The sequence below is a fragment of the Macrobrachium nipponense genome, chromosome 33, assembly GCF_015104395.2.
Source record: "Macrobrachium nipponense isolate FS-2020 chromosome 33, ASM1510439v2, whole genome shotgun sequence".
Classification (NCBI taxonomy): Eukaryota; Metazoa; Arthropoda; class Malacostraca; order Decapoda; family Palaemonidae; genus Macrobrachium; species Macrobrachium nipponense.
The window spans coordinates 825,707-849,795 of NC_087219.1; the positions used below are offsets into that span (position 1 = coordinate 825,707).

Genomic DNA, 24,089 nt, shown 5'->3' on the forward strand with positions numbered 1-24,089 from the left:
AAAGTTCGTGCCGAGCGCAATCACACTCTCGGTACGAACGCACAGGGCAAAAATATAATGAAAAAGGTACTTACATTTTTTCAATTACACCCTTTCGCCCAAATACAGACTCGGCGCGAGCGCGCCCGCCCTCGGCACCGAGACATAATTCAAGGGTTCATAATTAAGTATGAAAATGAAAACAGTGTACTTACAGTTTCATTTTCAAGTCAAACAAACCATTAGTAGAAAACACAATATAAAACAAAGGCATACGACGATGAAGCGGGCAGAGAGCGATGACGAACACGTCCTTCACACCCGCGGCCGAAAGCAAAAGTGATTTGTTTACCTCCCAGTCGCGCGGCGCGCGACGATCGGACAAGCAGTTAACTACCGTTTGCCTCCCCTTGTTCGAAGCTTACGACCGTTCCAGCTGCCGCTAGCTACTTCCTATTGTTAAAGGACCGATGGGTTTGTATTACGTATCGGAACAAAACGAGTTTTTTGGAACCATGGTCCATATCAACTCTGATCTTCCACAGCTCTCTCATATCTTAGGAAGTATCTTCTCTCGGTCCGGTTTCGGTTTACGAGAAAGAGCCTATTATAACAACAGGCGTAGAATGGAATGATCCTCTAGAGGTTCGTTACAGGATTGCAAAAGTCCGTTCGAATCGTCTCGATCGAAGGCAGCAACTACTGACTTTCGAGTGGAATCTTTCTTTAGAAGTATGTTGAGAGTTGTGAGACTTTAGGACGTCCTTTCATTCATCTCTTCGCTAGGTTGAGGACGAAGAGGCTTCTTCTTCTCTGCTCCCTTTTTCTCGATCCGGGAGCGGTAACATTAAACGCCATCCTATGATATTGAACGGGGATGGATGTTTAGTCTCTTTTCCCCTTTTTCAATCACTTAGGAAATGTAATAAGATGATTTATATCATCACAGGGGAGCGACAATGACGCTAATCGCCCATGTTGGCCTTCAGACCCTAGATTCCACCCCAGAGGTCACTCCTTCCAAGGACCTTTTCCGAGAGAGGTTCGTCTCCTTTAACACGAAAGGTACCTATAACCTCTCCGCTCTGAGTCTGACTACGTTCAGACTATCGAGATGTTGACAGCATAAGATTGCAGTCTTCCCTTTCCGTTTGAAGAATGGGATAAGCTGGCAGTCACAACTATTAAGAATACGCAAATATGTTGTTGACGGCCTTTGGGCTCAGAGATTTGCTTCTGTCAAACAACAAAGCCCTCACGATCTTTGAGTTCTGTGAAATCTCGAAACTCGCTCACCATCTACTTTTTGTCTCACCTGTTTTCTCGGAGTCAGACACTCGTGCGAGATCAGGAGACATATAGTAGCCCTGAGTTTCTTGTTGACGAAGTCGGTTGCGTTTATACACCCCCGATGATCGTTTAACATGAGACCAGGTTGGACTGTCAGGCATTCGTCCTTCGGGACTGAATCGCCTTTTTGCTCCTCGCTCCTTTCTCCTGGCACCAGAAGCTCGAGTCAGGAGTGGCTCAGGAGTTGATTCGCTAACGACGTTGGGTTGCGTTGATACACCCCCCAAGGTTTGCTTAGCTTGAATCGCCCAGGCAGTCCAAACACTCATCCTTCAGCGAAGAATAGTGCCTTAGGGTGCTTCAGGGTACAGCCTTGCTGTCCTTGATTCGTCTGACTGGTCAACTGGTCGGTCACCTGACGTTAGTACAGACGGACTGACTGTGCATGTCCAGATCGAAGCTTTCAATATGGAACTTAGACATAGTCTGAAGTTCTTGTGTGTCAAAGCATTCGAACATCTCCTACCTGTTAACTTCTTGCATGTGATCAGGAAGGCATTTTTCTAACCACCCTAGATACGACAAAGAGGGTTAGTGAGATTTTAAGCCCCATCGTCACAAGTTTTTGGCTTTAGAGAACACAAGGCGGTGTGGCTCTCTAGCTTTTCGTTATGGCCTAAGATGGAAACCCGTTTTCGTTTTTCCTTGGGCCAGGAAGCTTGGAAGCAAGGATGGCACAAGTTAGTGGGCAGGAGCCAGAGAGAGTCCTGTGCCCTGTCAGGTCTCTCAAGTTTTATCTACATAAAACTCAAGAAAGTCGAAGTCGTACGGACAATCTGCAGTGTTCCGAAAAGACCAGAACTTGCCCATATCGCAAGAACACCCCCTGGCTTTATTGTTAAGGAGGTCTTTCAAAAAAAGCTCCTTCTTTGTGTTTGCACAAAGATTTGAAATCTTTTGATTTGAATGCTCACGAGGTGAGGGCGCGGCCTCGGAAGCATTTCATAGAGCATGGCACTCAGCAACATCCTGAGTACCATGTTTTAGCGAAGCAACTCTGTGTTCAATTCACACTCCCTGCGAGATGTGAAGATGGCATATGAGATCTGCTGCTCGCTAGGGCCATACGTGTCTGCGGACACAATCTTGGGGGCAAGAAGTACCACTCATCCTATCCTGTAGAAAATGGTTAGGAGAGCTCTTAATTTAGTAGTTGAGTCGCCGACAACGGTGACTTCTTACTCTTAAGCCTTAGTTAACACACCTTAACTTTGCTAGGTGGGTCAGGTGGTGATATATATTTTTATATATATTTTATTTTATTTTTACTTCTTAGCCCTCATGGTATGGTCAATATGGTCTAGTCACGTCGTGGTCGCCCCTGCCCCTTTTTGACAGATCATCTGGAGTGCACCAGCTTATATGGTCTCTACCTCGCTGGCAACTCTAGTAGCACAAGCAGACTTACGCGCAGTAACCACGAAGTCAGCTATGCTAACAGGTAAGGAATCAAGATATCAATTATCTGCATATATATGTTTCCTAAAATCTTCTATTCTGTCTACTACCCCCACCAAAGGTGGGATTCAGCTATATATATATCTGACAGGTAAGTTTTCATGACAAAATGTTATTGTAATGATACAATTAAGTTTGTTCATACTTACCTGGCAGATATATATAATCAAGTACCCACCCACCTCCCCTCAGGAGACAGTGGAAATAAAAATTATGAATAGAAAATGGAATGATTCCTGATACCCTGCCTCCCAGCGGCGGGAATGGGTACTAACCACCTGACTCCCACTGCGTGTGTTGTAAGTGTTTAAATTTCTGTCGGATTCGGAAAAATACAGCTATATATATATCTGCCAGGTAAGTATGAACAAACTTAATTGTATCATTACAATAACATTTTTTACCTTCATTTTGCAAGAAACGGGTGGAAGTCTGCTAGCCAATATTTCGCTTTATGGTAATTTTAGAAAAAACTTTCCTACGTCCGAGCGGTAACTGCCGAAAAAATCAGAAATTTTTTCGTCCTATTGCTGTAATGTTTGGGCCATTCTATGTTAGCCGTTAAAAAAAGTTTTATGTGTGAAAAATGTGCGCAATTTCATGTAGAATACAACAAAAAGCAACCCATGTTGTAGCTTTTATCAGTTTGTTCCGACACGGCATACAAACCTTCGGTCCTTTTACAATAGGAAGATACTAGCGGCAGCTGGATAGGTCGTAAGCTTTCGAACAAGGGGTTTCGTAGTTAACTGCTTGTCCGACAGGCGCGCTAGCGCGCGACTGGGATGTAAACAAACCACTTTTGCTTTCGGCCTCACAGTGGATGGGACGTGTGTGTTCGCTCTCTGCCCGCTGCTCGTCGTTTGCTTTCTTGTTTGTTTGTAATTGTGTATGAAAGATTGTAAGTACAGTATTCTCTCTTTTCATATTAATTACGCTGAATTCATTAATGATGGAATCTCCGCGCCTCGCTACCCCAAGGAGACTTTGCCCGGGTACCGAAGGGCGCAAATGTGGGAAATTCAGATCTTTCCCCGAGATAGACCCTCATGTTTTGTGTGCTCGGTGCCGGGGGCGCGAATGCACCCGGGCCGAGCCCTGTGATGTTTGTATGGACTGGTCGGAGGCGCAGTGGACATTGTATAGGGCAGGAAGAAGCGAAGGCCTGCAAAGGAGTCGTCGGAAAGCTCTCCCGCGACTCCTTTGGTGGACGGACCACTTCGTCTTCTTTCCTGCCGCCCGCTCAACTTCCACGTCTCGCGCCTTCCCCTTCGGGGGGGGTGTCTAGGTCCTTCTCCTCTCCCGATGTGTCGAGTGTGGAGGAGGGCGCTAGATACCCCGACGTAGAGTTGTACTCTGGGTCCTCTATCCGCTCGTCTTCGCGCGAGCGGGTAGAGGATCCTCCTAATCACCCGACTTTTGCCTCCTCAGGTGCGGTTGCCGTGAGGGATGACCTCGGACAGGTGTGGGCGTCGTTGGGACTGCAGGGCGTGCCGAGTGTCCAGGGCTGCTCTATCATCTCGCTGGCTCCGTGGCGGTTACGCACGCTACGGTCAAAACCACCGCCACCACGACCCTGACAAACACCTGGCTACGCAGTCACCTCCTCAACCTTGACGTTGTACAACCCAGCACGCGGTTCCTCTGTAACACCAACAACACTCGGTGCAGTGCAGGGGGCCAGTCGCCGTAACTCGGGGGAGTGTGATGCCGCCACCTGGGTTTTGCCGTGCTGCCGCGACCGACTTCATGTGTCCGAAGAGCTCGCCCCTGGACCTCCCACCGGTACCCCGATGACGTCTGTGCCGCTGGCTCGACCAGCTGTATCTGCCGTACCTGCCGTGACCACCGCTGCTGTTCCTGTTCCTGATCCTGCCGTGTCTGCTGCCGTTCCTGTGATGCCGCACCTGCTGATGTTGTTCCCGTTCCTGGCGCCGCTGCTCCCGATGCTGGTCTGTTCGGACAGGTACGTCCGGGCCCTGTCGCTTCGGCAACAGCAGCCCCGGCTCCGTCCTGGATGACAGACCTGACATCGGTCCTGAGGAGGTTGACGAAGAAGAAGAAGAAGAGGAGGAAGGTGTCGTCGTCGTCTTCATCGTCTTCTTCGTCGTCGTCGTCTGCCGCCTCTTCCCCTTCTTCCTCTAAGGCTCCCCCGCCTAAGAAGAAGAAGGTCGCCTCCCCCCCCCCTAAGTAATTCTTTCTTCGGGAGCTTCTAAGGGCCCGTCTCGCTCTGGTGAGACGGGGGGTTCTTCCGCTGGTCGCCCCTGCTCCTTCGGGAGTCAGGACCCGTCTCTTCTCCCGCAAGGAAGAAGACTACGGGGACCAGAGGGGTGCCGGCTAACACCGGCACTTCCTCACCTGCTGTCAGTGGTTCGGCCACAGCAGCAGGATCCGTCTCGGCCGCTCGTTCGCGAGAGGTACCGAGTGTACGGTCGCCTACCAGCGACCGTGCAGCCAGGAACCAGACCTCTGAGTCCGCTCAGCGTCCGGTTCACGGCACGGAGCGGAAGACTGGTGACAGTCGCTCACGCGACTCTCACCAGACCACCAGCTCTCGCTCTCTGCGGAGCAGCTGGCTACCCGGGCGGACGTGAGGGTTCCCATGACCGGCCACGGGCTGAGGCCTGGGAAGAGGTCCCCCAACCCGTTCGCGGCACCAGCCACGGCTGGTACCAGCGAACTGACGCACCAGTGAGGACACGCACGGTCTCACCGTGACAGTGGAGCTCGCCGGTCGCCTGACCGTCGCTCTCACAGAGAGCGATCGGGTACGGCAACCAGCACCAGCTCCTCTGACACACGAGACCGGGGCCACTGTTCTCGGTCCAGCCGTTCTCCACAGCGAGACGGCTCGACTAGGTCTGCAGCTCGATCGCCACCGCGGGTTGACGATCGCCTGCAGTCCTCCAAGCCCGCTGGTTCTGCCAGCGAGCGAGGAGAGAGCGTCAGGTCTGCCTCTCCCATACCTTCAACCTCCTCGGGCTACACCGGGAGGGGCGAGGTATTGAGGAGTGATCGTGAAGGGTGCGCCCTTCAGGATCCCGCCACGTCGTCGTACGTACCAGGCTCGGTTCTCGGACCAGCCAGGTCTTACGCACAGGTGGTTGGAGGAGACCGAGAGGGGGCTGTCGCTGCTCCTCTCCTTGAGGGAGGAGGGTCTCGGGAGGTGCTCCTGTTTGAGGGACTGGACGGTCCGACTCCACAGGATGCAGTCACTCCTGAGATCCAGAGGAACTTTGCCGAGGTTATTGCGCTGATTCGTCAGCACAACGACCTCGGGGAAGGATCGCCGCTCCCACCATCCGAGCCCACGTCCCGGCTCGAGTCGTTCTGGGGCCCGAAGAGGGAACCCAGACCGACGGTGGGTTTTGCCGCGGTCAGAGCTGGCTGACTCAGTGCTGGACCAAGTTGAATCGCTTGTCTCTGGACAGGACGGTTCGCTGAAGTCTGGCAGGTCTAGCAAGCTACTTCCACCAACCCTCTGCTACGACAGCGGCGGTTTTACGTGCCATCTGAGGATCCATGCCGCCCAAACAGGTGAACCCGGAGTTAGCGAGGCTGACTCCGGGTGTGTCTCTGCAACACTCCTGTCCGAGAACCTGTGGTTCTCGCAGCAAGAGGCACGAGGCCTGGAATCTACCGCCATGGCAGCTTTCCAGCCGTCTCCTGGCTAGATCTGTGGTCCCTCACAGTATCTAAGGTCGCGCAGCCAACTCCGGGGGAATTTCTCCCGAAGATGACTCGGCCTTCAGGAGAATTTGCCAGTCTGGGGGAAGAGCCATCTCTTTCCTTGCCCACCAGACGGTGAACCTGTGGGCCAACCTGGTTCTCCGACGAAGGGACGCTGTCCTTACTCGGGTCTCCAGGGCGGCCCGGGCGGTTGAAGCGGCATTGGGACTTCGAAACGGACCTCTACGGAGTTCCACGTCTCTCTTCCCAGGAGAGATGGTGGACGCTGCGGTGGACAGACGGCGCACTGATGACAGTGACCGTCTAGTTCACCAGGCAGTCTCGAAGGCTTCTGGGCAGCCTCGGACTGCGGCCAAGTCTAAGAGCTCGGCTAGCGCTTCCTCGGCTGCTAAGACGGTTGCTGCGTCGAAGCCCCGAGGAATGACTCTGTCTTCTTCGACTTCTGGCAAGGGGGGCCGTAACCAGCCCTCCTCCCAGCCCTCCTCATCCCGTGGAGGCTCTGGGAAGAAGTCGAAGAAAGGGGGGAAACGCTAGGGACGGCGTTCCCCCTCCCCACCTGCTGCCGGAAGTGGGGGTGCCTGCGGCAGCCATGGGCAACTTGGCAGCGCTACGGCGCCACGAGACCATGGATTGTAGATGTCCTTCGGGTCGGGATATCTATTACCCTTCGAATCTCGGCCACCCTCACCTCCAACCCGGTCCAACAGCAGTCGTACGTCCCCGGGGGGGTCACCGAAGGACGTAGCACTCCAGACAGGAGATCAAGACCATGCTGAGCAAGAGAGCTGTAGAGATCGTTACGGATCAGTCACCGGGCTTTTACAGTCGACTCTTCCTGGTGGAAAAGTCTACGGGAGGCTGGCGCCCGGTGATAGATCTCTCTCCCCTGAACCGGTTTTGTTTTCGCCAGACCCGGTTCACGATGGAGACGGCACGCTCAGTGCTCGACTCCATCAGGGAGAACGATTTCATGCTTTCAGTGGACTTGAAGGATGCGTATTTCCAAATACCCATTCATCAGTCCTCCAGAAAGTACCTCCGCTTCATCCTCGACGGGACGTGTGTACCAGTTCAGGGCACTGTGCTTCGGTCTCTCAAACCGCCCCACAGGTGTTCATGCGAGTGTTCACTCTGGTGTCTGCTTGGGCCCATTCGCGGACGGGATACGTCTGATGAGGTATCTCGACGATTGGTTAGTCCTGGCGAGCTCCCGCTCGCAGTTGCTACAGGACAGGGTGGATCGGCTGCTCGAGTTCTGTCGCGATCTGGGGATCGTTGTGAACTTCGAGAAGTCCGATCTCGAACCCAAGCATAGGATGAATGTACCTGGGTATGCTGATCCGACACGGTAGCAGGGTGGGCGAGTCTTACCCCGCAGAACTCGGCGTATCAGCGAATTCAGGGGAGGCAGCCAACCAGTTCCTGTCTCGGCATGAACAGGTAGCTCAGCGATGGCAAGTCGTGATCGGACACCTGTCGTCACTCGAGAAGTTGTCCCTCACGGGCGTCTTCACCTGCGGTCTCTTCAGTGGAGACTAAAGGAGAAGTTGGTCACAGGCGACGGATCCCCCAAGCTTTCCAGGTGTCACTGACACAGGAGGTGAGGCAGGACCTAGCCTGGTGGCTCGACGACAGGAACCTCTTAAGAGGAGTCCTCTGCGCACTCCCCCCCCGGACATGCAGCTGTTTCTCAGACGCATCGACCGAGGGATGGGGCGCACACACCTGGAGGAGTTGCTGACTTCAGGAGTGTGGGACGAGAACGACAAGCACCTTCACATCAATGTACTGAACATCAAGGCAGCGTTCCTCGCTGTCAAGAGTTTCAGGAACCCGCTTGAGAGACACTCAGTGGTGTTGATGTGCGACAACACCACGGTGGTGGCTTACGTCAACAAACAGGGGGCCTAGTGTCCCTCCCGTTGTACCAGTTGACACGGCAGGTGCACGAGTGGGCTCAGGCACACTCAATAGAGCTGTCGGCAACGCTAACATTCCAGGGAAGAGGAATGTAGTAGCAGACACGCTCAGCCGTCGGGATCAGGTGATAGGGACCGATGGTCCTCTACACCAGGACGTGGCGGAAAGGCTCTTCGACCTGTGGGGGCGACCAGTCGTGGATCTGTTCGCCACCCGGCACAACAGGAAGCTCCAGGTGTTCTTCTCGGCCGTGCCGGACCCATGGCAGCTGCAGAGGACGCTCTTCAACACCCGTGGGACAACCTCTTCGCCTATGCCTTTCCCCCGTTCAGCCTGATTCGCAAGGTGATCAGTCGAGCACTGGTCACCCCGAATCTCAGGATGATCCTGGTGGCTCCCAAATGGCCACAGGCCATTTGGTATCCGGACCTGCTGGCTCTTCTCGCAGGAGAACCGAGAGAGATTCCCCCTTGGCACAACCTTCTCGCCCAGCCACACGTCGAGCGGTAAACCGACCGAGCAGTCCAGTCCCTACGTCTTCACGGCTGGCTGTTATCCACCATCTCTTGCGAACGAGAGGCTTTTCTCGTAGCGCAGCAACAGAGATGGCTGGAAACGTCCGTCAGTCCTCTGCAGCTGTGTACCAGGGGAAGTGGGCCGTCTTCTGTGGTTGGTGTCGTAGACGGGGTCTATCTCCTCTCAGAGCACTCTTAGCAGGTAGCGGATTTCCTCGTTTTTCTTCGCCGAGAGAAGCTCCTATCAGTCCCCACAGTGAAAGGATACAGAGCCGCCTTGGCGCTCGTCCTGAAACTGAGGGGGTTGGACATCTCGAACTCGTTCGAGATCTCCTTGCTGATGAGGAGCGAGTTCGAGAGGTCTTGCCCACCCAGGGAACTCAGGCCCCCTGCGTGGGACGTGACTCTCGTCCTTAGGAGTCTGACTCGAACACCGTTCGAGCCACTCCGAGATCGTCAGACAGGGATCTGACCCTCAAGACCCTCTTCTTGCTGGCCCTTGCATCGGCGAAGAGAGTAGGGGAACTTCATGGTCTTTCCTATGATGTCGACACTCCAGGGATGGGGATCCGTGACGCTCGATTTCGTCCCGAACTTCGTTGCGAAGACTCAGAAACCGTCAGTCCTGATGACAGGTTCGAGTCATTCACGATTTCCCTCCCTATTGGACTTCACCGAAATAATGATGCGGATGAGATGCTGCTTTGTCCTGTGAGGGCGCTACGGCGCTATCTGAAGAGAACTCGTCACCTCAGGCCTGAGTGTCGACGCCTCTTCGTTAGCACCGGGGTCACCAAGAAGAAGTAATCCAAGAAAACACTCTTTCATTCTGGCTGCGTGAGGTCATCGGAGGAGCGTATGAGGCTGATGGTAGTGACGACATCCGTACGTCCCGTCCGAGAGCTCACGAAGTCAGAAGTAGGTTGGCCCCTCGTTGGCGTTTCGCAAGAACTTCTCCGTGGCGCAGGTCCTGAAGGCAGGGGTCTGGTCTAACCAGACGACCTTTACGTCCTTCTACCTTCGGGATATTGCCCACAGGTCCTTGGATACCCTTTTCCTTGGGACCCGTGGTGGCTGCTCAACAAGTTGTGTAGCTAACCCAGACCCTCGCAGGCTGAACAGCAATCGGCCCGTCCTGGTGTGACTGTGTGGATGGATGTGTGAGTGAGTGAGTGACTGGCTCTCTCTTCCCATCTGCCCTTCCTTCCCCTCTACCTGTGGGCAGAGGGCCATGGTCGTCACTACGCTGGATGAGGACGAGATGCAGGTGAGCTATATGACAGAGCCCCATCCTATCCCTTTCACTAGGGATAGGAGCAGAATATCCACCACTTGTCCTTCTGCAAGGGGGGGAAGTGGATGCCTACAAGAGTCAAACCCATGACTTTATATTTGCTCCTGTACAGGAACAAGTTCTTGCATTGCTGGTACTAAGAGATGCGCATGCCCCCTCTCTTAGTACTCGGTCCAGAGGTCTGACCATTGATCCTGCGGTGCACACCCCGATCAATCGGACAGAGGCTTGGATCCCTCCCTCGCTCTTACGACCAGGGAAGCTTCCAAGGTAGGGCGAACACCAGTCTGTTCACAAAAGACTCAGATTCCACCCACCAAGAAGTGAGTCTTCCTATTGTAAAAGGACCGAAGGTTTGTATGCCGTGTCGGAACAAATGACAATTTGTCTAAAATTGCATTTTTCCTAACTATACAAACCCTGAGGGCCTTTTACACATAGCCCCACCTCATGCCACCCCTCACTCTGGCAGTTTTTGCTTGGGCCAAAGCAAAAGTGATTTGTTGACCTCCCAGTCGCGCGCGCGCGCCTGTCGGACAAGCAGTTAACTACCGAACCCCTTGTTCGAAAGCTTACGACCTATCCAGCTGCCGCTAGTATCTTCCTATTGTAAAAGGACCTCAGGTTTGTATAGTTAGGAAAAATGCAATTTTAGACAAATTGTCATTTTAATTGTTTTCATATAAATAAAGATAAGTGCCAAAATTTCAACCTTCGGTCAACTTTAACTCGACCGAAATGGTAAAAAAACGCAATTGTAAGCTAAAACTATTACATTCTAGTAATATTCAATAATTTACCTTTATTTTGCAACAAATTGGAAGTCTCTAGCACAATATTTCAATTAATGGTGAATTTATGAAAAAACTTTTTCTTTACATCCACGCGGTAACTCTTCTGAAAAAATAATGAATTTTTTCGTCCGCTTCTCATAATGTTTACACCATTTTATATTAGCCGTTACATAAAGTTTTATATATGAAAATGTGCGCAATTTTATGTAGAATACATCTAAAAACAACCCATGGTTGTAGCTTTTATCAGTTTTGAAATATTTTCATATAACGATAAATAGAAAAAATTCGACCTTTGGTCAACTTTAACTCGACCGAAATGGTCAAAAACTGCAATTGTAAGCTACAACCCTTACAGTCTAGTAATATTCAATTAATTACCTTCATTTTGCAACAAACTGGAAGTCTCTAGCACAATATTTTGATTTATGGTGAATTTTTTAAAACTTTTTTTTACGTCCTCATGTTACGAATTCATGCATCATATTGTGATAATATTTTCTCTGTGTTGCTTTGATCGTTTTACGATTTGTTATATACCAAAATCATTGCAATTTAGTTTACAATACAACAAAAAAACAATTAACTCATTAGCTTTAACCGTTTTGCTCAGAGCGCGATTTGTATACAATTGTATATGAAATTTTTTTTTGCGCTGTCATATATTCCAATATTTATATATGATAATGATATTTTTTTTCATTTCTGATGGTTGCATACTAATCTTCAGGCAATGACAAAAAAAGAGCCAAAATTGAACTCTTAATCTTGAAAATTAAGCGTGCTGTGATTTAAAAAAAAAAACTTCGCTTCGGCGCTCACTCGCGAATGCCACCGGTATACGGGAGACACTTTCGGAAATACCGGCTCGACGTTTAAGGGTTAATTAATGATAAGTTAATCATTTCGAGTTTACAGTGTACTTTTTCATGTAACTCACTTTAGAACTGCTAAAGACACTCTTCATAGTCCCCTCATTTCTCTAGCTGCACTTATTTCTGCCTTGTACTTTTCATACATAGCTGTTCCAATTCCATAACTTTTCTTTGCTCTAATTGTTACCTTTTGTTTTAGTAAAAATCCTACAGGCAAGCCCTGTGAGTGTAGAAGTGTGACTGTTATACCTGTACTGGCAAAAATAATGGGAAATCTCCACTTATGGATGTTAGATACTATTCTAAAAGTTGAACCAAGGTGCTGTACCTTCATTTTGCACATTTAACATGGGCCAGTGAAGACTGAGGTTGGCTGCAGGCTGAAAGATGTGAAATCTAAACTTGAAGTTCAGTAACTGTAGATGGCAGGTATTGTTACACACACAAAAATGAAATATGGATCACTTGACAGTTTCTCATTTAGAAATAATAACCACCTTACACCATCCCGCCACCTGGGGGGAAAGGGTGCAAAAAAAATTATGATAGCTAATAGCTTGCCACAGTTATTTTTTAATGAAGTTGGCTTTTCATATGAAAGATCATGATTTTTCAAGACTATTATACTTGTAGTATGGATTTTTGGAACTACAGCTCCTCATTTGAAAGATCATGTTTCAAGACTTATTTTTAGTATAGAATTTTGGAACTGAACATAATCTTGGCTCCCTCTGATATGTTTATTCATGTCTAAATAGTTGTATTAGTACTGTATATGCAAGAATACTGAAGCCTAGTGGCAAGCAGTCTATTTACAGTGTCCTGAAGTACCCCACTTGTAGGGGGATCTTTGTGACCTTGATGATGCTTCTCAAGGGCCCAACTAGGCCTTAGTCTTGACCCCATTGTTATCTATGGATACTGGAAAATGTTTTTTGTTCCTATGAAGTATGGAAAATGTTTTTTTGTTCCTATGAAGTATATAAACCTTTCTTGAAATGAGAAATGAATACTGTCAGCTTGAGCTAGGCCAGTTAGTAATCTAAGAATACTACTGTGATTCCATCAGGAGGAGCAGTATTTGGTCGATCTGTTGTATTGTATCATTGATATTATTATTAGCAACTACGATTCAACTTCTTATAGTAGTTTATTTACACTATTATTTAACAAAAACCTTTCATTATTGGTCATATTTCTTCAAGAATCTTGATATCATTTATATGCATTACAGAGGAAAAACGCAACAATATTTGCTTGAATTCAACATCAGCCGTAACACCCTGCATCTCATTTACAATCAGACTCTTCTTTGGGCTGGTCTCTTTTTTTGCCCTCTAACACCACTTATTGTGCTGCTGAAAATGGGCATCACATTTTATATACAAAAGGTAAGCATAACCTGTTAACTACTATTTTATGTATCTATAAATATTATGTATGTAAAAATTCTTGCTTTTACTAGGATACAAACCTTCATCTTGTATTGGAATATACTTTATGTGAAAAGCAGTTCAGTTGTTGAAACTCAGTAATAGAGAGACAGCTTACAGAATTACAAATTTACTTGAAGATACTGCCTCAAGGATTAGTCACTTTTCATTCAGTCATAACTGTTAAATTAGATTGGATTTAGGGCCAATAGGTATTGCATGCATTTCACTGCAGAGTTATTAAGAAAATTCTTGATAATCTTCTTAGCTGGGGTGTAGAAAATCCTTATGGTTTCTTCCCATTGATTTTTAAAAATGTTCCTAGTGTGTTGTCTCCCAAGATTAGTAGATTGAAGATTATTAGATTCTACTATAGATTTTCAGGTCAACATAGTATCTTTGCAGATGAGCGCAAGCTTAGTAATAAGTGCCTGTTCTTGAGAATGGCATATCTGGAGACTGCAGTAACTAAAGAACCATTTCCTGTAATCTCTGAGCTCTCCAAAATTGCTAAAAAACTTATTTGTAATTCACTATACAACTATGTGGAATCAAAAGGATTGTTAACTAATAGTCAGTACGCATAGGGAGCAGTTAGGAACCTGCATAGCTCTTTTAGATCCAACATGTCATTTTCAAGAGAACTTTGATAAGACTTGATTGTTGATTCTAATTAAATTTGAGTTCACTACTGCTCTTGATTTAGAAAATCATAAGGCACTTATTTATAGACCTCAGAATCTTGGACTGGGTGTATATGTTTTAGGATTACTGCAAGATTTTCTTACAAGTAGGCAGCAGTGGGTTGCTGTTGATGGGGTCTCTAGTGAACCAAGACCTATTGTGTGTGGATTTCCATAGGGTAGGGTTCTTGGTCCGCTGATATTTTTGGTGTATACAAGTGATATGGTTGTTGGCCTGGAAAACAAGATTGATCAGTATGCCTATGATGCAACACTGGGTGTAGTAAAGTTTCCACTTATTAGAAATGAAGCTGATACATAGTATGTAGTAGAAATTTACTAGTACAGTAATTGTATTCTGTTAGTGAAAGTGGATTGTTACATAGATGTATGAGAAGCAGATGATAACTGAGCATAAAATTGAATTATGTTTTATCCTTTCTTTGTGTGACTAGATTTAATCTTTGCAGTTCATCATCTTGTCTTTCATGAGAGCTGATGAGAGACCATGGAGAGCAGCTCAAACGGAGACAGTCTTTTTTGCACTCACATTGGTGTCTCTCATCCTTAACTTCTTGGCTTATGGCTTCATTCTGATCAGGTAATGCAGTCTTTCACCTCAGTGTTAAGAATTTTGGATGTCTGTACAATTGACCCTGGTATTCATGGGAGATAGGGACCACAACCACCTGCGAATACCGAAAATCCGGGATAAGTTGGAACCCCCACCATTTAAAAATGCCTTTATCATTTCAAAGTCATCTTACATGATACCCTTAAAAATAGATGGCTTACAACTATGAGTGAAAATTAATCAAGTTCCCGTATATTGAGACAGCCAGTTTCTCTCATACAGTATCCATGATGTACCATTTTCATTTTACGATGCTTAGGGGAAACTTAGGAATTCACAAGTAGAGTTAAGTACTGTACCTAGATATTTAAATATGCATTGAAAAAAATGAATTTTATTGATATTTTGCTGTGATTACATTTATATTAATATTTGAAAATTAGTAAATCATCATGAAAATGTATTTAGTATTTAGTCATGAAATTACTAACATAAAAATATGTACTGTACTAATTAGTGAATATTGTTTTGCAAAAAAAAATATGCAACTAAAGCAAGGTCAACTGTATATAAGCAGGAACAGTGGTTTTTAAAAAAAAGTTATATGTGTATTTATTGTTGATGTAAAGGCATGTCAGTGTATTGATTATCATCGTATCTGGTTGTAAAATGGTAGAAATGTATTGCTTTTTTTATAAATGTGTGGTATTTGAAAATTACATGCAGTACAGTATCAATGTTTGATTTACTTACTACTGATTCCTTGCTTTACAATCTTTGATTTTTTGACCAGTTTCCAGTTGGCAGTATTAGGTTATTCTATTAAGACCTAAGGTTTGTTAGGTATGAAAAATACAAATTGATTAAAAGTTTGTCATTTCAGTGAAGTGGTATCTATTTTCATAATTGAATTCACATGCTTTATTGTATTTTCAGAGGTTATAGCTCAGTTGCTTGTGGCCCTTTCCAAGGCTACACACACTATGTTGACTTTGTTTGGGCATTGACAAAAAATCAAGGAACCATCCTTAGTGTAATCAGCTGGATCTTACAGCCAGGTGTTGTGGCTGGGATACTTGGCCTTCTCGGGTATGTACCGTACCAATACTATTTAGTATGTAAATTGACACAAAAGTTGATTAATAGCAATAAAAGTACTAGTTTCCTGTTGCAGTGTTACTCTTCACAAGAGTAAACTGAATTGTGAACCAGAAATATATTTTTGTGCAGAATGTGGAATAGAAAAGATATTTTAGAACTCCAGGTGATACTTTATGAAATAATTCTGTATGAGAATACCATATAATAATCTGTATAAAGGAATTCTGTGTGTACGAATATAGATATATTTATATTGTCAGTGTCTAAAACTTTTTTGCTGTTTTTGATGGCCAAATCTTCATATTTATATTTTACCTCGGTGGGGATTTTGGTGCTATCATATTTGGATAGGGTATTGGGGGAAATCAGCCATCACTGTGCCAGTGGCGGAGAATTGAATTATATTAACACGATGATACTTTCTTAATATTTATGAGCAATTATGTACTTTTTTTGGAATGAATCTTGCCCATGATTCTTAGGAGGCTGTGCCATCTGCGGCAGGTATCTCCTCCATGGAAGCAGCACACTATTGAATTTAAAATGAAAAGCTATCATAAACTAAGTCTCTTAGAAAAAAGTAGGAGCAAGGCAGTAAACTTAAAGCACTTAAAAGGGTCTCTAGTTTAACAGCTTGGAAAGCAAAATAGCATTCATTTATTTTTCAACGGTGGAACTGTCAGGGATTAAGAGCTAAATGGGAAGAACTAAGGGTGCTCATATCAGATGTATCTCCTTTATGTATAGCTTTGCAGGAGATTATGATTGTTAATATGTACGTACATGTCCCAGCCCATGAGAGTATACATCCCATCATTCCCTATATATAACATAAATATAAGAAGCCATGGGGGTTTAGTTTGATATATTTTAAATGACACCGCAGAAAATCCTTTTAGTGTCCAGTCTACACTGCAAGTGATAGGCGTGGAGATCCATTTGTAAAGATAATATACAGAATGCTTTAGATTAAGAATTACCCAGTGCAATTCCAGAATATTTTTTACTGGATTTAATTTATACTGCATTCTATATTGTTTTTCTTCTGTGATAGGTTTTGTTTGCTTCATGAATGCTTGCTTCACCTGAGCAAGGTTGGCTGGGATTCCATGGTAGCCTGGTGCACTGTTAAATTTCCATTATATAACACTTCATCTTCATCCCACTTTTATCTTCATCCCATGGAGCTTTTAGTAGGGGTTGCGGTACATTAAAATGTTTGATTTTCAGGATTTTGGTATATTGCGCCAAGAGTATGGCTGATGGGCGAGCTGAAATGATTCAGGTGTTGCGTCAGCAGGTAGAGCTGGAAGTTAAGGATCGAGCCTTCTTGCTGCAGTTGACAGAGAGAGTACGAAGAGGTAAGAGCTTGGTCAGGTGAAAGCCTTTTCTTTGATGTCAATTTTATTTATGTTTGTGGAAATTTTTATATTATTGGGTTGGAATGTAGAATTTTTTTTTATATATATATAAAGAAGCTGTGTCATGTAGAAAAAACTCACGTGGTAACTTGTCAACAACAAATATTTTATGTTAGCTGATGGAAAGCTTTCATAGGGAAATAAGCCATTGCAATAAAAATGTTAACTCAAATAATGAAGGAATCTGTCATACTAATATGAAAATTGTGGTGCAAAACCCTTCATTAATGATGGAAATATAGTTTATGAGTTTTCATTACTGATTCTGTAGCTATAGTTTGACAGATCTAAACTGAGAGATTGTTTTCTTCTTTGGGTAAGAACCCTGTTGCCACATCTACCAGTATCCAGTTTTTAATACCTTACTTTATAACACATAAATCAATATATTGGTAGTTTAAAGTTTTTTAGCATGTTTTGCTGAACTTAAGTATTCACATATTGTGATTATAATTTTATTTGTAAATAAAATGAGAAATCACAATTATAAGTGTGACAGCTGTTTCGAAAGACGCTGCCACTTTTCCTGTTACCTTTGACAGGCGATATGCAGGTGGGCCAAGCCTATTAAACCATGAAGTTTACAGGAATTACCTCTTAAGCTACCCTTTGGATAAGCCCCACCGCCCGGTCTAGCTGAGAACTTGTGCCAAAAAGAATGACTTCTTGCTTTAGGTTACCGAGAACAGTAGTCAGTAGGGAAATTAATTCATGCCTACAGAAAGCACGCTGTGAAACGGGCAAATGCAGTTAGGCATTCCGAAAACTTGCAAACAGGCAATACTGCAAAGGATGTCTGTTATTGAACTAAGATCACCTGACAACGAAGATTCTTCATAATGTACATTTTGTATAGAATCATATTATTACAATTCCTGTGATAATTATTCTAAATGAATTATTTCTCTCCCAATGATGAGTTTATGTGCAACAACCTTATAAAAAGTAAAAATTGTTACACTCATTAGATTTATGAGTTATAACATGGTCCAGACCGTGAGCGAAAAGGAAATTAAATTCAAGTAAATCATAACTTGATGAATAAAAATGAGGGGGGAAACCTAAAATGAAGAGCAATGAAATGCAAAATATTACAAATTTGTTTAGGAAATGGATAGTATGGCAGACAGAATATTCAAATAATAAAAAAGAATAAATAGAAGTAATCTACTGGCAAGATTATAAGAAAATGTCATAGGACATACATACTGAATGGTAATTACTGATTGTTATCCAAATTTAAGGGTATAAGTTATAACAAATGTAACAATAAATAGTCTCAAAAGTAATAACCAAATAGAATGAGGATAGAGTTTACGGATTAGAATTTATACGGTCAGTTTCATTAGGTACTGTCCCAAATATTGCCTTGCTGGGAGATGACTGAGGACTTAAGAAGGGGACAATTTAAAGGTTAAGAGAGAGCTGGCAACAGGGGTTTTCTCAAGGAAGTAAACAATCTATCAATTTAGATCTGTCGAACCTTAGTTTATTGTTTGTGAGGCTTATTCCCAAACTCTGACTCTGTCAGTGTTAGTTTAGCTAATTCATTGAACCTCTTCACACCCAGCCTATGGTAAGGTGTCTGAGGTCACTATCCCAGGTCTCACTAACCTGTCATTGGAGTGATAACCCTTACATATACTTTGAAAAAAAAATTTTTGCCTTATGCATATATGCTTAAAAGATTTTTTTTGTTTGCTGTCTCCTTCCCCTCTCTTTTGCTTCACTTCATCTCCAATAGCAGTTCCTTGTTGGATGAGTGGTTTTCGCACTCGGCTGCCAATCAGATGGTCCGAAGTTCAATTCTCAGATCGGCCAACGCAGAATCAGAGGAATTTATTTCTGATGATAGAAATTAATTTCTCGATATAATGTGGTTCGGATCCCACAATAAGCTGTAGGTCCTGTTGCTAGGTGACCAATTGGTTCTTAGCCATGTAAAAATATCTAATCCTTTGGGCCAGCCCTAGGAGAGCTAATCAGCTCAGTGGTCTGATTAAACTACAATATACTTAACTTCATCTCCAATAAACATAGAGTCAGAGTTCCATTACATATACAAGCTGAATAGATGTGAGAGCAGGTTAGCTATCTGATTGGGCACCTTTCTTTTCATTGGAAATGAAGGGATACAAGTACCCCTCTTCACTTGGCAAGGAGAGAGTAGGTTAGACAGTTTTATTGTCTCCAACACTTCAGCTTGGGTTTTTAATGCCTGATTAAGTCAAATGCTTGACTTAATATTTCAGAAGTCTAGCATCTGCTACATCCCATATGTGCTGTATGCTAGAGGCACAGGGTCCCTCCCTTCGCTCCTAACAGATCAGGAAGGAAGTACCCTGGGTTGGGTGAACCTACCAAGTACCCAGATTGCTCCCTCCAGTGGGCAGGTGTCTTATGTAAAAAACAAAGGTTTTTCTAAGTTAGGAACAAATAGCAAATTTTAAAAGTAATTTGTATTTTTTCTGACATACAAACCTTAAAGTTCTTTACATTAACGGCCCATCTCAGCCACACATCTCTTGGGTACCCGGGTTGGGAGGCAAAGTGAGGTGCAGACTGACAGTCTGTAGTTGACTACCTTGTCAGCAAGTCTAAATGGTCATTCCAGCTCGCATTCGCGATCTAAATCCCTTTGTAAAGAACTTCAGTTTTGTATGTTAGGAAAGATACAAATTACTTTTAAAGTTTACTATTTTTGAAATGTTTCTGTTTTCACCTTCCAAGGAGAATACAAGCCTAGCAGTCCAAAGTACATGCAGTCAGACTCCTTACGTTCCCGCGGTTCGGGACATCATCCTCTCACACAACGAGGGTCTTTCATCTTTTCAGACAGCAAAGGTAAGCACTTCCGTTGCTGTGTAATTGTGTATGGTACATAATACACTTTGCATAGTTTTGCATTGCAGCAATGTGAATATGCCCTCTAGTAATCATGAGAGGGAAGTGTTCTAGTTGATTAGATATATTAATTAATTTTAACTTTACATACCAAGATAAGAGAGGAAGAAAGATTTATACTGCTGTAGTTTATCATTAAGCCTGTGAGGTACAAAAAATCTCTTATTGGGGGTTAAATACATCAGTTCTTATCCACTCAAGTCCTATTTGTTGACAATATAACTTAATATACTTAGTTTAATATGTATGTACTTCAGGTTTGAATTAATGTGTATGTACTTCAGGTTTGAATACGTAGGAATAGGACATAAAAGAAAATCAAAAGCATTTATAGTTATTTATTTACAAAATGTACCCATGTTTAAATTGACACATTAAAATAAAAAATATACAAATATCTAGAAATCAAGTCCCATACCCCTAGCATGTGGTTCTCATACCCCTGGATAACCCTGTTGAGAACCCCTGGTCTAATAGGACTTGAATTATAGTGTATTACAGTAACTTGTTTAAGGAATTTCATTGATATCAGTCATCTGTTTTTTTACACTTGCTTATGCTCATTGTATACTTCAAATGGATCTTTATTTCTAGAATAATAGTGCAGTACTGTTCATAATTCTTACATTTGGAAGCTTGAGTGAAAAGAGTATTAAGAAAAAAAAAAGTTATCATTGAAATCTGTAAGATAATATAGTAAGTCGAATCATATAACTCACATGATTATTTTATCTTATGAATATAATTTAGTTTTACCTCTCAAAATTTTGAAGAGTCTGAAAGAATTCATGGAGGGATTATTCATTTTGTTTTTATTTGCATGAACTATAAAAGTATTGGGTAGAAGTTTAGAAATGATGTAGTCATACATATTTACTTAGCGTTAATACAACACTTCTTTGGTGAGGTTAGTGTTTACAAGCATTATTTGCTTCTCTCTCCCAACAAGCTGCTTATTACTTTGGAGATTCTGAATCAGGGGATACTGTGTGGTTGTATTATGCCACATTAAGGTTAGTCCTAAATTCAATTATTAGGAATGTGGTTGCAATTTAAACAACCATTATATTTATTTACATGTGCCCTTGTGTATATTATTATTTGGATGTATCTATTCTTATTCGTCTTTCATTTTCAGTTAAGTACTTTTTCATTCCTAGCCATTCTTTTCCATGGAAGAGGCTTGATTTATATAGAATGTATATAATTTTTAGTTATGTTGAAAGGTCCCTTTGGAATTGAAGTTTTTAGCATTAATGTTTGCATTTTCTGATTTTTTTGAGAGAGGTATTTGTATAACATTTCATAATTGTTGGAATAAAGAACAAATTATTTGTTGCATTCATGTAAAAAAGGATAAGTATTTTGCTTTTCGAAAATGATTTTAAATTTTCCTTATAATTCTTTTTTCTTCTATGAGATCTTTTTTCAAAATCCTGTATCACAAATGTTAAAATTGTAGCATTTTATTTTACAGTACATCCAGCTGACGAAGTGATGGGTCAAAGGTTCTTTGGAAATGGTGGAGGTAAGTCAGTACTACGACAGGTATCCATTAATTTCCATATACCTCTTTTGGGCAGTATAGTAATTTCATGTATAGTACTGTATAGAAAAAGAACTTCATTTATTGTGTAGTGTCTGTGGCCCAGATGTACCTTGTGAAGTATGTAAGGACTGGTCCCAGGCCCAATGGCATTTGCTAAGTGACTGAAAGTTTTAAGTGGCTTTTAGAGCTTGGGTAAAGGGCTGTTATCCTCTGCTTCTGTTTTCAACCCCATCTATTTCTACAGATTTAGTTCCCATGGGTAAAGAACTACCTCCTAGCTTCATTGCATAACCAAGGAAATTGAGCGTGATTAAATGTTTAGAGTACATCCAATAATTTGTCTACCCCTTCCAAAAGGAGAAATAGTCTTACACTTATTTGTTATATGAGAGAGTATACTGTGAATGAACACTTTATAGTAGAGTGCTACTTTAGAGAGCGATTCCTCAGCAGTGTCACACTATTTTAGTTTCTGACTGCTCTTCCTTCTACCTGAAGTATTAGTGACTCTGCAGTTGCCAAGGACAGCAATCATAAAGGTGCATTTAATTTCCATTCTCTCTCTTTCATTGGAGAAATTTTGCTAGGATAATTGTGATGAAAATATTACCATCAGGAAAGTACCTTTTTCCCAAATGGAATTTTTATGGTTGCTTCCTTGATGTCTTTTGCATGCTTTATTTGCATCAGTGTTCATAAAACAGAAGGTTGTAGTCTTCCTTTTTTCCCAGCCTTTTTTTTTGACAGTTGAATGGTTGCCCTCTTAAACTATGTTAATATAGCTCTGCTAATATAGCTCTGCCAGAGGCCGGATGTTTATGATTAATACTAAGTTCTTTTGTCTAAAATTAATGTCATTTGCAGATTTTGGTCAAGGACCTTCAAACTACTACTAGTTCAGTCAGTGATCACGACTAATATTAGATCTAGAGGTAAGCAAATGTATGAACTATGTATGGAATGTGATGTAAGGATTATGCACAGCATAATCTTTTTATAGTGAATAATTGATTCCCTAACTTACAAAAATTGCTTTTGCTTTTAGAAGTGCATTTTAGAGAAAATAGTACTGCAGTTGCCATGAGTTATTGCAAACAAAAGTTCTTGAAACTGTGGCAATTCAAAAAACATTTGCAAGAGCTGTAGTGCCTTTTTTTTATGTTGATTGTTGATTTAAATTTTTTGAGGTTATCATATTAGGTGCATAGAGTGGGTTTAGTTAGTCTTCCTAACAGATAGTAATGGTAGCAGTAGGTTGTGTAATTTTCTCTCCATTATTTTTTTTAGCATATTATATGTATATATGTTGGGCAATAAGTTTATATCAAGTAGAATACTATATGAAAAGTACCCTGGTGTACTTTAATTTGAAAATGGTCATGGAATCTATAATTACTCTCAGGATTAGCTTAATATAATTGACATTTACTCAACATTATTATGAATTCAGTTTGAAATTATTGTTTCAGATGTCTTAATTACATACTGTGATGTAGGCTGCTCAAGAATCCAACGTTCACAATGACATACAGTCAGCTTAATGTAATTGAAGCAGAGTATTGGGTGATGACTGGTGTCACAGAAATTGACAAAACTAATTCCAGTTTTCTCTCCTTTGCAGAGCAGCTACTTGGAACTTTTAGTTTCACAGACCCTGATTCCTGCAGTATCAAGCTTCCATTAATTACCAGATTGGTGCTATGGTAAAAATCCAGTATTTATAGGCATTTCTCTTATTTTATGTTAGATTCTTTTTGTATTCAATATGTACTTGAAGTTATGGTTCAATTATCGGCTTTAAATAATGTTAAGATACAAAGCTTTAAAATCTTGTTTTTATTGCAAAGGATAATAGTTGATATACATAAGTTGTTGAAGCAATAAAAGGTAATTTATGTTTTTGTTGTTGAACTGTGTAATTGAATATATCAAACTGCAATATCTTCATTGTAGTACTCATAAATTCCTCAAGTGCTTTGCCAGCAAGTACCCATAAAATGACAATTGGTATTATACCCACTTTATACCAAGTAAAATTTTATATAGGTGGATTAATCTTTGAGTATACATGCATATTACTTGGGGTTGTATAGATTTGCTTCCATAGAATAGCTAATTCCTTACCTCCTATGGGAATACCCTTCCGTCCTCCAGGTTTACAAAGCTTTGACATGAGTAAAAACTAACCATAACCTATAAATAAGAAACTATTTTTCCTATATAAAATCACTATATTAACCAGTAAGGACCCTCGTAGCAAATAGCTGATGCCTAGTATTTTTTTGTCGTTAGGAAATAGTAAACTATTTTGATATACAGAAAAGCTCTCTGCAGATTCCTTGACTCATTGTTCTCCATTATTTAATGACATTTCAATCATATCATTATAAAGACAGGTAACAATGATTAAATATCAATTCACCAGGTGTTTAATTTTGTTATCAAGTACTGTACATACCCCAAGAATATGCAATGTATTTCAAAAATCTCCATGCATAAAGTTACATTGACATAGTGGAAGGTGTAAGGAAATGTATGTGTTCATTTAT

The 24,089-nt window shown here is 42.8% G+C and overlaps 1 protein-coding gene across 1 annotated transcript in view; it reads left to right on the forward strand.

Annotated features, from left to right (window-relative positions):
- LOC135202640 (uncharacterized) overlaps positions 1 to 23,697 on the forward strand; it is a 101,491-nt gene extending 77,794 nt beyond the window's left edge. The window contains 8 exon segments of the mRNA XM_064232135.1: positions 13,110 to 13,266; positions 14,462 to 14,592; positions 15,502 to 15,654; positions 16,897 to 17,027; positions 19,818 to 19,931; positions 21,469 to 21,519; positions 22,405 to 22,472; positions 23,162 to 23,697. Of these exon segments, the coding sequence (XP_064088205.1) occupies positions 13,110 to 13,266; positions 14,462 to 14,592; positions 15,502 to 15,654; positions 16,897 to 17,027; positions 19,818 to 19,931; positions 21,469 to 21,519; positions 22,405 to 22,436 (769 nt within the window). The 3' untranslated portion in view covers positions 22,437 to 22,472; positions 23,162 to 23,697.
- Positions 23,698 to 24,089: the final 392 nt, after the last annotated feature.